This window comes from Rhipicephalus sanguineus, unplaced genomic scaffold, assembly GCF_013339695.2.
Source record: "Rhipicephalus sanguineus isolate Rsan-2018 unplaced genomic scaffold, BIME_Rsan_1.4 Seq1558, whole genome shotgun sequence".
Taxonomy (NCBI): Eukaryota; Metazoa; Arthropoda; class Arachnida; order Ixodida; family Ixodidae; genus Rhipicephalus; species Rhipicephalus sanguineus.
The window spans coordinates 18597-32734 of NW_023614641.1; the positions used below are offsets into that span (position 1 = coordinate 18597).

General features: G+C 45.5%; 1 protein-coding gene across 1 annotated transcript; it reads right to left on the minus strand.

The window, feature by feature from the left end:
* Positions 1–6459: 6459 nt before the first annotated feature.
* Positions 6460–10670, minus strand: LOC119376582 (electron transfer flavoprotein regulatory factor 1). The gene is made up of 3 exons (XM_049411447.1): positions 10572–10670; positions 9501–9569; positions 6460–6697 (listed from the first exon to the last, which is right to left on the minus strand). The coding sequence occupies exons 1-3, from the start codon at positions 10668–10670 to the stop codon at positions 6485–6487; spliced, it is 381 nt and encodes a 126-aa protein (XP_049267404.1). The 3' UTR covers positions 6460–6484.
* Positions 10671–14138: the final 3468 nt, after the last annotated feature.

Below are 14138 nucleotides of genomic sequence, written 5' to 3' on the forward strand. Positions count from 1 at the left end.
GGCGCTCGCTGTCGTCACGGGACAGAATCATGTAACTACCACCACCAGCTCCCTACTCACCACACAACCCGAAGAGGGCGAAGAAGCTGTCATCGCTTTAGCCTACGCGACGACTACCGCCTCTTGCATGTTAGTGACAGCAAGAAAGCTATCCGCAACTTCACCAAGGGCCTCATTTCACCGCAAGCGAACCGCATACTTGCAAGCACATCCCCATCTCGTCGCCGCCAAGTTCATTTAATCTGGGCTCCGGGCCATTCGGGCCTTGCCGGGAACGAAGCCGCTCACGACGCTGCCCGAGAAATCGTCCACCGGGCGCGTCACCCGTCATCAGAGCAGCTACCCTCCCGACGAGCCCAGCAGGCTGAGGACAAAGAAGTCGAGTCCTGGTGCGGCCACGCGAAAGAAAGAATGGTCACGTATGGTGAAATTGCCATGCATTACCATAGGGCAAGATTGAAGTACCCACCCCCTGACAAGTCGCTAAATAAGCAAAAGTCCACAACATGGCGATTATTACAGACGCGAACATTCCCTACACCCACGCTGTACAGTCGCATATACCCGGACGTTTACACACCACAGTGCAAAGCTTGCGGGATGGCTCGCGCGCCAACCTCGACCACATTATCTGGGCATGTCCCGCAGCGACAACACCACCAAACACAGCAAGAACCCTAAACTTAAGATAACCACGCCCGAGCAGTGGAAGGCTATGCTGCTCAGCGCGTGCCCAGATGACCAACTCTGGGCAGTCCGGCTGGCCGAAGACGCCGCCAAGACCCAAGGTCTGGCCGCCGCCTGAGGAAGGGGGGCTCCGGTAGGGCTAGTCTCCCGGCCCCCGCCTCCCTTGACCCCAGCAAGGACAAAAATAAAGTTATGTCTCTCTCTCTCCCTATACCAGCCACTTCTGTTCCAAGCGAGCGTGCCATTTCAGTGGCAGGGGGGGGGGGGTCAGAAGGGAGCGCCTGCTGCCTGATCATGTGGAGCAACTCATATTTCTTCATGATAACATCTAGTAATTACTTTCATTGAGCCGTGATATTAGCTTGTGTTGCGATTTGCATTGCGCTAGCCTGGACATTGTGCTCTGGAGATAGCATGTATTTTGTTTGCCACTCAAGCTGTTAATGTTTTTTTTTTTCAAATAGCTACATGTTAAAATAAACTATTGTTACTGTGGAGGCATTTTTCCTTTATATTCATATTCGTTCGATATTTAGTGATGCTACCGAGGACTTCTGATTTGGAGCAATTTTTGGAGCAGCAAAATTTCCGTTTTGGAGCACTTTGGAGCAGCAAAATTTTCATCTTGGAGCACTTTGGAGCAGATAATTTTGCATCTGGGAGCACTCTGGAGCAGCGAATTTTACATCCTGGAGTGCACTACAGAAGCATATTGCAATAACATTCAAGCACCGGAATATTACTATGGGGCTCTTATGAAGGCTAGAAATATTTCGATTCATTGCAAATCTCATGGAAAAAATCATCTCAGGAGAACTCCATACTTCACTCGCTAATGAAAAAATAAGGGCTCATGCAGTTGAGTGTTCTGAATTAACCTCTTCGGCGATTATTTTCGACACTAGCAAATAAACAGAATACCAGATCAATAAAATTGCACTTTATGAAATAACACTCTAAATACATCTATGTGGTTATCAGCAGACATTGTAGACAAACGCCGTGATGTACAGCAGTGCCTCAATGCCAAAGAGCCACACTGTCCCTAATGCATTCCCCTAAGAAAACTCCAAGGCGAAAGCCAGGTTCTTTTTCTTCTCGATCGACGGGTTGATCCTCCCCCTCCTTCTCTGCAAGCTTTCTGCACCTCACCTGGTTTTGCGCTAGCTCCATGATCGGCGCACCGATTACGGAAGCAGTGTAAAGCGACGATGTCGTGATGGCGTCATCACGTGACATCACGATATATGACGCCATGATGACGTCACAAGTTTTGACGATCTATGACGTGATGATGACGCCATCACATGATATTTTTTGCATCAATCGATTGACGCCGCCGACGGTCAATTTTCGTGTTTGATAAAGCATCTGATGCTTTCGCATTAATATTGCGTATTGAACGTTAACAACCTGGCCTTACATACCAAACTGTCCTCCACCATGTCACCTCCTTGCCATGCGCGAAACAGCTTCGCTTATCATCCACTTCACACAGTGAAATGGCTCCTCAACTTTTTTAAATGTTTATTGTGATAACAATTATATGGACGCTCTCCGCGGATTTTTGCCGTCGCCATTGCCGTAATTTTCTGTATAAAGACCAAATTAATAACATCACCACGCGCATTCTAGCCGCGGGTAAAAGCTCGCGAGCGCTGGCGACGAACGCGGCTGAAGCGGAGATTAGCCGGCTGTCTGTCTCCGTCGCACGGACAGCGCATGAGATAACATCTTTCCGCGTGCGGGCCTGCCGTCGATTGCTCATCAAACAGAGAAGAAACGTCCCGCTCCTCTTTCGTAAGGAGCATGAAAGGACGCCAGGGGAGCGGGGGGGGGGGGGGACCGCATCGTTCGAAGGGCGCAGTCGCTTGCGCGCGCGCCATCTCGAGGCATCAGGAGACGGCTCGTAAACTTGCTGTGCTCTCAACGCTTACTTCGTGTTTAGAGAACTCACAGCAAGAAAACGCATCGGTTCCTGGAGCGGCCACATTCCCTTAAACCAGCGTTTTGTTGAGTTACGCGAGATCGAATCCAAAAGAGTTAGCTACTAGCCTTACTTGAATCGTTTAACAATACAATTTGTTGGTATCGCATTCATTGCTTCGCCCTTAAGCGAAACTGAGTTTTTTTACCCGTCAGCTATTGACCCCCGAAAGCGAGGGGCGGACGTGTAACATGGGGTAGCCGCTTCACTGTGGGCCGTCAGCGACGGGCCCGCTACTGACAGCTGCGTATTTGCGGCTGCTCCGACCAGGATATATGCTTTTATTAATGAGATGACATTTTTAAAAAGCAAGCAAAAAATTCGAATTGGAATTCCCTAGCACGTGAGCTCAAAAGGGCAGGGCCTTTTAGAGGGTATTTACCGCAGAGTGATTAAACTCGGACGTGCTGGTATAAGCAATTACGAAAAAGCTCTTCCGAATGAAGATCCATGGATAAAGTATATCTGAGGAAAAGTGTGAACGCGTTTCCACCGTTCGCGTGCTCTTCCATAAACGCGAAGCAAGGAAAATTCGATATTGTTCCATATATATACTGCTAGCGATCCCAGATTTCATTCCGCGATGTCCGGAAACAGAAGTGACAGACATTTTAGCAGCACACATGTAGTTATTACTGAACATTGCTTTCCTTACGTGCCGTGCGACGCTTGAAACGAGCTATCAGCAGCGTTTCTAGAACAGACGACGTCCGCCGATGAATCGCCGTCGCACTTTCTCGCTACCGAGAGGCCTAGACGTCACGAGCCTCTGCGGAGAGCGCGTTTTGCTGTCGAGCCGACTTGCAGAACAGAAGCTGCGTCGGCACCGTGCATGGCATCGTGGCTTATTCGGGACGCACGCGCCAGCGCTATTTATTCAGCGGAATAATTCTTGGTCCATGATTGCGACTTTATTGGCAGCCCCAAGATCAAGCTGCACATGTTCTGACGCGCCGGCCGTGCGATTGCCGGTGATAGACGCCCCCAAACCCGAGACTTTGGCGCAGTTTGGCGCAATTTTCGTCGATATTATCAGGATGGCGCAGTAAATACAATTTGGCGCACTTTGGCGCAGTTGGCGCAGGAGTGGAATCACTGATATTCGAAGGTGGATATCGTATTTGATTCGTATTCGAAAAATTTGATATTCGCAACCCATTACAAAAGGACTGAGCCATAATTTTTCGTCATCAGTCGTCGCGTCAACAAAGTGCACATAATGCCTTACAGACGTGTAACTGGTACCTCGCTTCTCCGCAGAATGACGAATAATGGCTTAGTAGGTGCTTCCCAAGTTCGCAAAAATTGTTATTTGTTATTTATGGCATAGTGGGTACCTTGCTAGTGTACTTGTATTAGTAGCCCCAAGAGAGCTTACAACGGGCTCTAGAAACGCTGTTCTTCCAGATTTCGCTGTGGCTGTGCTGCGGTTTCAGCGCAGGCCTGGCGTTTTTTTCGACGAGGTTCATCTGGATCTTTGAACTGTGGTCTTCGCTTGCGTCCAGCCATGACTTCAAGCAAAGCTCTCTTCTCGTCTGGAAATGTTTCCCTCTGAAAACACGCGTGTTACAAGCGACGACGCTTCAGGAACACATCGTCGTCTGTCACATGAACATGGGCATCTCCTTTGATGCTTATACATAAAACTTAATTGCATATAAACCTAAATAAATTTACGGTTACTCGTTTCAAATGGTTATTCTTTGATTTCAGGAATGGGTGAATATCGTCTGTAAGTCACCATCCCTCTCATCGAGCCGAGCAGACGACTGCGAACGCTTTTGCGGAAACGTGGCCTTAGTGCTGTCTGCCAGCAGACGACGTGAATCTCTCCCAGATGCGATCAACGTAGTACGTGATTACCCAAAATTCTGCTGTAGCGGTGAAGCATAAACTGTCTCGATGCTTAAACTTTTACCACGTGCTTATAATGTATACATTTGGTAACCGAACATGTAATTAAACCACACTTTTTGAGTTCTAAGGTATAACACCAAAACATTCGGGGAAAATACCACAGGACCTTATTTCATAAGCGCCAGCATGAATTGGCAAAAAAATTATTCCTACCGCCCTATGTTTACCTTGTTCTGTTTATTGTGTATAAATTAAAGTGACTGGCGCTTGAATTAAAGTTGTTGGCGATTGGATTGAACATGGTGGCACTTGGATTAAACTCATTGGCACGCGGCCTAATCGTGCTGGCGCTTGGATTAAATATGTTGGCACTAGGATTAAATGTTTGGCACATGGATTAAATAGTATGGCACTCAGATTATTTCAGTGGCATACGGATTATTTTAGCTGGCACGTGGATTAAAGTGAGTGGGAAAATCTGTAGATTTCTTAGTAGTGCTCAATACCAAAGAATAAATCTTTGGCCAGATTTGTTTCTGATTAAGGTGCTCTTTGGTAGATGTGAATCTAGCAATCACAATGGAGCCATTACTGCATTAAAACAGCAAAGTTTTCCTCAATCCTTTGGTAGATCATTGGAAAAAACGTGACTGCAAATCTTGTCTTCATAAATGTTCAGTTATAGGACTAGTGGAACCCGATTATACGACTTTGAGGGAACCACGCAAAACCGTCGTATAATCCGGGCGTCGTATAATCGAAAAACTAAAAATATTGGCAGTAGCAGTCAGCTCTGCCCAAAAAGGGGAACAGACCGCCTCAATAGCCCATGACAAGACCCTGAGGTTCTCCATGGATGGTAGATTAAATTATTTTTGAAAATGGCAGCTAATGGCAGCATTACTTAGTTAAATGAGGTGTGAGCGAGTAGTTATCCTTAACTTTAAGATATCGAATCCAATGCGCATCTTTCTCCCGACAAATCGAGCCTGAGAAGTGTCTGCATGTTTCCACGGACTGAAAACGTGAAAATATCCGGATCTCAAAGATGGGCTTTACGACCAGTTGGAGCTTCTCCGTGTACTAGAGAGAGCTTGTCTAGGTAACGACCCTGGATACGCATGCGATCGAGGCGTATCCTGAAGCGATCTTAAGCCAGGGAAACTGGATCACAGAAGCGCGTGAACTGCCTGGAGAATAAATTTTACATTCTAAGAAGGCATACTGTCTTACACTCTACTTTTCTAACCGACAACCTAGGGGAACTTAAGTTCTTATTTTGCACTCAGGAATATTTTGTCGCGTCTGATTCGAATAGAGAAGGTGGTGTTTTCTCTCGGACGGAATCGAAAAGTCGTCGTAAGATGCGGGATCGGCGTAAAATTGCGTCATATAACCAATAGGTTTTAAATACATTATTTCTATGGGGGTTTGCCGGGACCAAACCGATTCGTCGTAAAATGCGGGGGGTCGCGCAAAACCAGGGGACGGATAATCGAGGTTCCACTGTATACCACGAGCAGTGAGCTTGCAAGGTGTGTGATGCAACCCGAAACACACCAGAAAGGTGACTTATGTGTCAACGTGCCTGCTATATCTTTGCATCAGAGTGAATTATGCGACCTCAAGTGTCCGATAGCCTGTAGTCACAGCTGGTCTTGTTATACAATGGAGGTCTAAATGCAATAAATAATTATTATTAGTCAGCGCTGTCTGTCATGGTCACTAAGTCCCCACCAACCTGTCCGATTCAGTACTCTCCTTCTCTGAAATGATTTCACACCTAAATTGCACAACCCTGCGTGAGCACATCAGGGAACACTTTTGACTCCTCGAGTGCAGAAAGTTGGTCCTCCACAGTTCACTGTAAATACTTTTGATGGTAAGCAGCACACCTGCTGTTTTAACCTTCACCACCAAGTGTCAAAGTGAGCACTAAAAGAAAGTTGTTTTTTAAGGAGTGTCTGTGTAGTAGCGCTTCTTGAGGGTACGGTATTTCTTGAGCATGTAGAGTGCCTCGAGCTCCTTGATGATGTACTGTCCTCTGGCAAGCAGCATGGTCAACTGCTCAGGGTCTTTGACATCGCGGTTCTTGAGGAAGGCAGCCTTCAGTCGACTCCGAAAGTAGTCATAGCCCTTTGGGTAGTCACGCCCAAGGTGCAGCAGCTGCGGGCAGCCACACGAACATCATTCTCTGCACAACAGGTACTAATTGCTCACCAAATATATTAGCCGCAGTTAAATTACAAGCCGCACATAATAATGTGTGAAATCGGCAAAACTTGACTGTCAAAGAAGCAACACAATGTAAACCCCTTGCCTCCTAAATGTTGATATTCTGCACATCCATACCTTGCAGCATGTATGGGCCATCATAGAGAGCCCATGACGCAACAAACGATGATAGATTATGCAAAGGTAGACTTCCCAGCTTCCTTGGAACTTTTTTAAACCACACGATGTTCCGTTACAAGAAGTGTATGATTGTCATCTATGGGGAATAGCAATAACCTTGAGCAAATGAGTTCATTTGGAACTCTGAGTCCTATGCAAGGCTCTACCATGTGAGCTAGCAGACAGCAGCATGAGCACAATTATTTACAGGGTCACTGAATATGGAAAATCAGTTCTGTGTAAGCTTGTAAGGCAAAGCAAAGTTCATGAAAAAGCTATCTAACCAGGAGGCAGTACAGGAGGCCGACAACTTGAAGCACAGGCAAGAGAAACTAATGATTCCTAGCAGCTTCACGCTGCAAATGAGTAGATGATAATTTTTCGCTCAAAGGGAATGCCATCATCCTTCATCGCCTTTCTGTTTTGTATCGTAATAGAATGCTTACAGTCTGAAGTGTCCAACAATGCAGTGGTTTCTCTGGAAAACTAGTAGAAATTTTTAAAACAGAATTTTTATATCTATGTTCTGTCTCCTTCAAACAGTGTAGGAGTCTAACATTGATTACTGCACGTGATGACAATCGTGCAGGTGAAAGTAAAAAACTGGAGCCACATGAAGTTTTAGCAGCATTACTTCGTTTTTGCTTAATATTAAAACAACTACTGTAAATGTTGTTTAAAGCACACATTGGTCAAATAAAGCATTATTACCGTTGTGCTCAGTCAACGTGAAAAATCTCAGCAGTTGAGCTCATTCTGCTTCTAACATTATGTAACTGCGCAAGAAATGGACGGTAACACACGAGGAAAAAAAAGCACAAACTCTACTCTTGTGTTACCGTTCGTTTTTTGCGCAGTTACATTACCAACTCGCCCAACCCACCACTCTTCTGTTTCTGACGCTATATGCCGGCATCGCGAGAAGAACTAGTATAGTGGTTCCACTTGTAGCAAATGTGCGAATAAAATGAAGATGCGTGGCCATGTGGCCTGCCGAGACATGCTTTGCAGAAGTAGGTCACTGCTCTGTTAACAGTGAAGCTGTTCTTAGTCTGGCAGTGTAACGCTGGTCACATGGCCTTGCGGTGTGGCTTGGTAGGAAGGGGGAGAGCTGTGCTGTGCAGAGAGAGGCCTGGTGGAAAGGGGGAACCAATGGGACATGTGCCAAGAGCGACGAGGATGAGGCTTAGAGGAAAGCACGTCAGGACCACGGTGCAAGATGTTATACTCTTTAGGTGAGGACACTTCATGGCTTGCTTGCGAGCAGCGTTCAACCAGATAAAGTAACTGTGCACGCCTGTTGGTCCGGTGCTGGCAGTGGATATCTACTGGCGGGACAACGCAACTTCGAGCAACCGACGTTTGCCACACGTCATGTTTTCCGGTTGCGAAAAACGTGGCATGAGTTCCAGCTTTAGTTGCTGGTTTCTACGGAAACGCCTTTTGATTTGAAGTTGCATTGTCTCGCTGATAGGTATCATTGGACATTTGGGCGCACAGTGTTGTTACTTTATCCGGTTGATATGAGTGTCCTCACCTAAAGAGTATATATTTTGCACTGTGGTCAGAACCCAGCTGTGTGCGAGAAGTAGGTGAGTGAGGGACTCAGTGGAGTATTAGAATAACAGAGAGCTGAGCTAGTTGGTAAGTATTCATTCTAAAATGACAGGGCATGCAAACACAGACACAAGAAAGAAGTCAGGACACCACAAACGCCGACTAACAACTGAAGAGATGCACAACGGTGGAAAAGAAAGAAGGCACGAAAACTTATCTGCGCATGCCCATGCAATAGGCGAACCTATCAGATATCCGGCACGCGTGGGGGCCGTGGGGGCCTTCGCGAAAGATAACTGTTGAAAGATAACGCGTGCTGGATTGATAGGTTCGCCTATTGCATGGGCATGCGCAGATAAGTTTTTGTGCCTTCTTTCTTTTCCGCCGTTGTGCATCTATTCAGTTGTTAGTCGGCGTTTGTGGTGTCCTGACTTCTTTCTTGTGTTCGTGTTTGCACGCCCTGTCTTTTTAGGAGTGGAGCATAAAGGAGGGTCTTGGTTCTTCAGGAGTTCACTCTTCCGGAATGGCCGAGACTGCTTGGATGAAGAAGCTGCCCGTAGTAGGCATGACGAAAGGGGGCATCAGCTTCACCGTTTCGCCGGCTTTCACGGAGAGTTCTGTGTTGCCTATAACTGCTTTCTCTCTACACTTGTGTAGTCGCGGAGGGTGATCAAGGCATACACGGTGCTCCAAAGACTTCTTCTGAACTTCATCTTTTTTATATTTCTACTGAGGTTATTGTGGCACATGTTTTGGGGTACCACAATATGGCATCACTGTAATGTGACATAACTTTTAGTCATGGCTGATTGATTTATTGCAAACAGTAATCGGGGTGGTTTGCATGCTGCTATCTAATATTTGATTTCACATGTGCTAGTTGGATATCCTGTGAGGGGAGTCTGCAGAAGCTGCAAAGCATTCAAAGAAGTTGTGCAGAGAATGGCTGGGCTTATGGGAAACACCAAGAACAGTGGCATGTTTTAGACCAAAATTCAGTACAAAACAAAGCACTCACATTTTTGTACAGCTGGACACTTGGCCCCGCACGGATGCCATTGTGATTCTGCGTGGGATACACAAAATATCAAAACTGGTTCTACACTGCATCTATGGAACTTTGAGTAGAGTTGTCTAAAAAACTGCTCAGGAAGTTTAACTTTAATGATATCACATGGCGGTCAGTTCTAGAGCACAGGGATTGCTGTTTTTTGGAAAAAGGTACAGAGGAAAATGGTACAAGGTACTCTTTCTTCTATGCGCAAATGCCCAATTTTTTAAACCTGAACACACATGCGTCATCTGCCGAGTCAATAAGCGCTGTATAATGGTGCTTAGTGACAAAATGAACGAGAATACATGCATGTGCGCGATGAGCAGTCTCCTTCTGCTAGGCTGTTATGGGAACTGGACATTAGCCCCGCTTCTTTTGAGCACCGTTAGCATCCTTTCTTTTTCTTTTTTGAGTGCTGCCATCAAGTTATAAAGAAAAGGTCAAGTAGTCATGCTTGAGATGAACGGTATGTGATATACACCCTCTGATTATATTATGTGCATATCAGCATTTTTTTTCTTTTCCTGTGGTTCACGCAGCACTTTCCTGAGGCAAAAAAGATATCTGCCACTGCAAGCCAGAAACAGGACAAAAAAAGCAGGTGGGGTTGGGTCCATTTCACATAAGAGCCTGGCAGACGAAAACTGCACAGGCTCTAATTTCACTGCTGTGCTCCATCGTACTGTGTTTATCAACTCGGCGGTCGACGCTCGTGCGTTCAGGTTAAAAAATTGGGCGGCTGTACCTTTTCTAACACAAAAGAGTTCTATAGCAACATCCACCAAGAAACGGCTTCCATCATTTCTATCATGTAATTGATGTCAATAAAAGGGCATGAAGGTAGGTAATAAAGAAATTAAAAAGAAAACTCGGGAAGCATTCCCCAGCTGGGGAATCGAGCGCAGAGGCACACGCTCTAACCACTCTGCCATGAATGCATCTCGGCGCAGACACATTATACGTGCTCCTCTCTAATAGTTTTCGCTGCTCTTGACAAGGATGGAGTCACCATGTGAAAGTGGTGCAGTGAAGTACTGCACTGAAGTGCTGCGGGGGCATCTCACTAGCAATGCAGTTTCGCAATGGCTTCTTTTCCTCGTCAGACTTGCCGTTGGCTTCCATGTGCAGTTTCATGTCATCTACTGCTTGCTTGCAAGGGTTCCGAATAAGAATACTCCTACATTGAGCACCGCAAAAAGGGAGCAACCTCAATGGGTGAATGTCGTGAAAATGACTGCAATGGACCAGCAAAACACACAACAGGAAGCACAACACTTTCAGGGGTGCAAACTACGAACTGTGCCTCTCACATTTGTGAATTAGAGCGTGTAGCAGCGTACCGGGCTGCCCCAGGACACTATGGAGTTGAACCAAAATGCTCAGTGGAGATCTGGTAGTACGTGTCAACATGGGTGCATACACATCAAAGCCTGTCACACCAACCCAACAGAAATGCACACTGTGCAAATTCCTGAACATCCGATAAGCCTGCTGCTACTACTATGGAGCACACTTTCATATCATCAGCAATTCCTACAAACGAGATTTTCAAGAAAGCAACCACGTTCACTAATAGCGCATTTGTTGATGGCTTTGTGTATCTGAGCATTGAAATCAAATGTACATCGAGGGAGTCAACAGAGTGAACACTACCCTGGAAACTATCTTAAAGAGTGAATAGGCACCTTTGTTCACAGTTGAACATAATTTCCAAAGTATTTTTGCTGAGAAATATAATTAAGGCTATTTTTTTATGTTCCCATCATATTTGCATGAGTTTTTTTCATTATAATGAAAAATATTTTAAAGAAAGAAAATTTCTTAAACTTCTGATTCTTTTGTTTGCAAAAGTTGTGCTGCTCTTTTTGGGATTTCCTTTGGGGCAATTATTTGCTCGTTAGTGCAGCAACATCTGGCAACTCTGCCAATAACGATGAATTGTTTACAAAATGGCAAAAAGTTTCACAGCCAGGAGACAGTTAGGAAATCTATGTTGACGAAAGCTTTTCCATAAGGCGACAATGGGCAACACTGTCGAATGCTTTTGAAAAGTCTACGATTATAGTCGATCCGAAAATTATCAGCGTTACACACTATAATCCTCTTCTGAACTTATGCTCACTTTCAAAAACAAAATTATTAGGCTCCAAATGGTTAGTCACATTTGAAACAATGATGTGTTTGAATAGTTAACTAGGAATGGTACTGGTTACTGACATAGGGAGATAGTTATAAACTTTTAATCTCCCAATATGTGAACTGGAAATAAAATGTGCAGACCTTTGCTCAGCAGCCCCAGATTTTATCCACTCGACCACAGTGCTGTACAGACACCATTCATTGCGCACTCTTGGCTCAAGCAGCTACATGCAACTACAAGGCAATAGGTGCATAGCAAAATGGCGCGTCATCTGCTACGGTACTTCTGGTTCGAGGCCTAGCTCTTCGCTGCTTCAAGGTGCTTGCCATTCAGTGTAATCGGGGAGGAAACACGGGCAATTCTGCGACGCGTTTGTTACCGGTTGTCGAGTGATTGTGTAGCTGAATTCTTTTGCAAATGGATACAAAGTATATCGCAGTTTATAAAACAAAGTGATAAGTAGTATGCCTTAAAACACGCAGTAATAGTTTGAAGAAATAGCTTGATTTAGTATCTTGGAGCACAAACGGTGCCTACCTCAGAGTCGCTCACACATATGAGCACACATGTGTCAACATACGTACGTTTCCAAATCCCTTAAATACTTCAGACAAAGTACACGTAATCTGCCAGATCAAGTACTCCGATACAGTATACTTGCACTGCATATAGGAAACCCAAGCTCAAGTATGGGCGCGATGCTTGCGCGGCTGAGCATTACGTTACTGGGGGCAGACGCTGCCTGCGAAGGCGGTTTGTCACCGGATTTTCCAGCGGTGGTGGCAAGGACACGTACGCACATGCTCCTCATTCGGCCTGGAGCACTGCTAGTCAGCAATAGTCAACATTGCAATGCATCGCAGATGCAATCCGAGATCTCTGCGCGTACGTGGAAGCGGAGGCGGCAGTGTTGCGGCTATGGATGCCCCCAGTTGCGATAAAAGCAATGACACCGCTCGACGTTGCTTTGAAAGCCTATACTGCGTTGCCTACTTTTTGACAAATCTATAAAAACTGCTCAACGTGTAAAAGGACAATGGAACAAAGCGGCCGCTCAGTTACTGATATCGCATGACATAAAACTACCGAAGTCACTTTTGAAGCAATGAGTTGCATGGTACGGCCTTTTAGTGGAACTTGAAAGACAAAAATATGTTGAGTGCACAGCATTTCGCATCCACTGAAACACAATGCTCGAATGCGCGAGGAACGACATCTCACTTAAAGGAAGATTCAGAGGCCCAAAAGAAAAGCCTGAAAACTGCAAAAGTTAATCGTTCAATGAGTTGCATGGTACGGCCTTTTAGTGGAACTTGAAAGACAAAGGTATGTTGAGTGCACAGCATTTCGCATCCATTGAAACACAATGCTCGAAGGCGCGAGGGAACGACATCTCACTTAAAGGAAGATTCAGAGGCCCAAAAGAAAAGCCTGAAAACTGCAAAAGTTAATCTTTCACTTTTACAGTAAAAAACACTTCACAATTGCCATTCATTACATCGAACCCGCGATGGTATCTTTGCAACACAAAAGTAAATAGATAATTTTACGAGTTCAGCAAAATGAAAATGTATTGAGCGGATGTTTCATGACACTGGTATGTGCAACAAATCTTTACAGGTCACAACATGTGTTAAAACACCCTTTGCTGCGAAACAACATGCATGTGTCCGGAGGTGCATGCCACTTGAACAAAGAAATGGCCGTTCGCACCTTTATAACGATCCCGTAGCGATTGCATGTTATTCAACTAAGCTGCACAGCACTCCAAAGTATTATGCAGCAATATGTGAGAAAATGAGACCGCGACTGCTAGATGGAACACACAGAAAGCGACGGCACTAGCAACAGTGCCTGTTTGCCGGCACGACATCTCAAACTGGAAGTCGATGCAGACGGGCACCGTAGCCCACAATCCTTTGCGAGATCCACCTAGTCACGGAGTACAAAGGCAACATTAATTGATGAAGGCCTTGCAGGAATAGGCATGGTGTCTGTGCTGGCAAGCTCTGCTGATCTGGTGTAGTAGAAGCAGTTTTGAATGAACAAGTGGCAGAAGGCAGGCTAGTTGGCTTTGAGGTTGAAAAAAACCGTGCAAGCATGGGACAAAGGAACAAAAAGATAAAACAGCAAGTGCTCCTTCAATGACAGGAAAATGTGACCCAGTGACATTTGACAACAGGTGCAGCTGGGATGATGCACAATCACAACTGTACGCGTGCATGTGGCTGTGTGTCCAATTATTAGCAACGCATGTTTGCTTGCACTTCAGAAGCAAGTTACACCTTGGTTACCACACCGCAATGTACTCGTGATAAATCCTGAGGGCTACTGAATTTTTCTCATCTGTCATTGGGCACAGCTCATTGAAACAGCCAGTGGCAAAGGAAGAAGGGCTTTCCCATCAACATGAAATGTTGATCATGCAAATGTGGTGATTAAAGCTTTAACACCAAGCAGAT

What these genes read in the sequence shown, in the direction of transcription:
- LOC119376582 (XM_049411447.1), bottom strand. Translation starts at nt 10,670, where the DNA reads ATGAAACTGCACATGGAAGCCAACGGCAAGTCTGACGAGGAAAAGAAG. An exon ending in CCCCGCAGCACTTCAGTGCA is followed by an intron (nt 9,570 to 10,571) that starts GTACTTCACTGC and finishes AACCAGTTTTGA; the next exon opens with TATTTTGTGTATCCCACGCA. An exon ending in GTGTCCAGCTGTACAAAAAT is followed by an intron (nt 6,698 to 9,500) that starts GTGAGTGCTTTG and finishes GGCTGCCCGCAG; the next exon opens with CTGCTGCACCTTGGGCGTGA.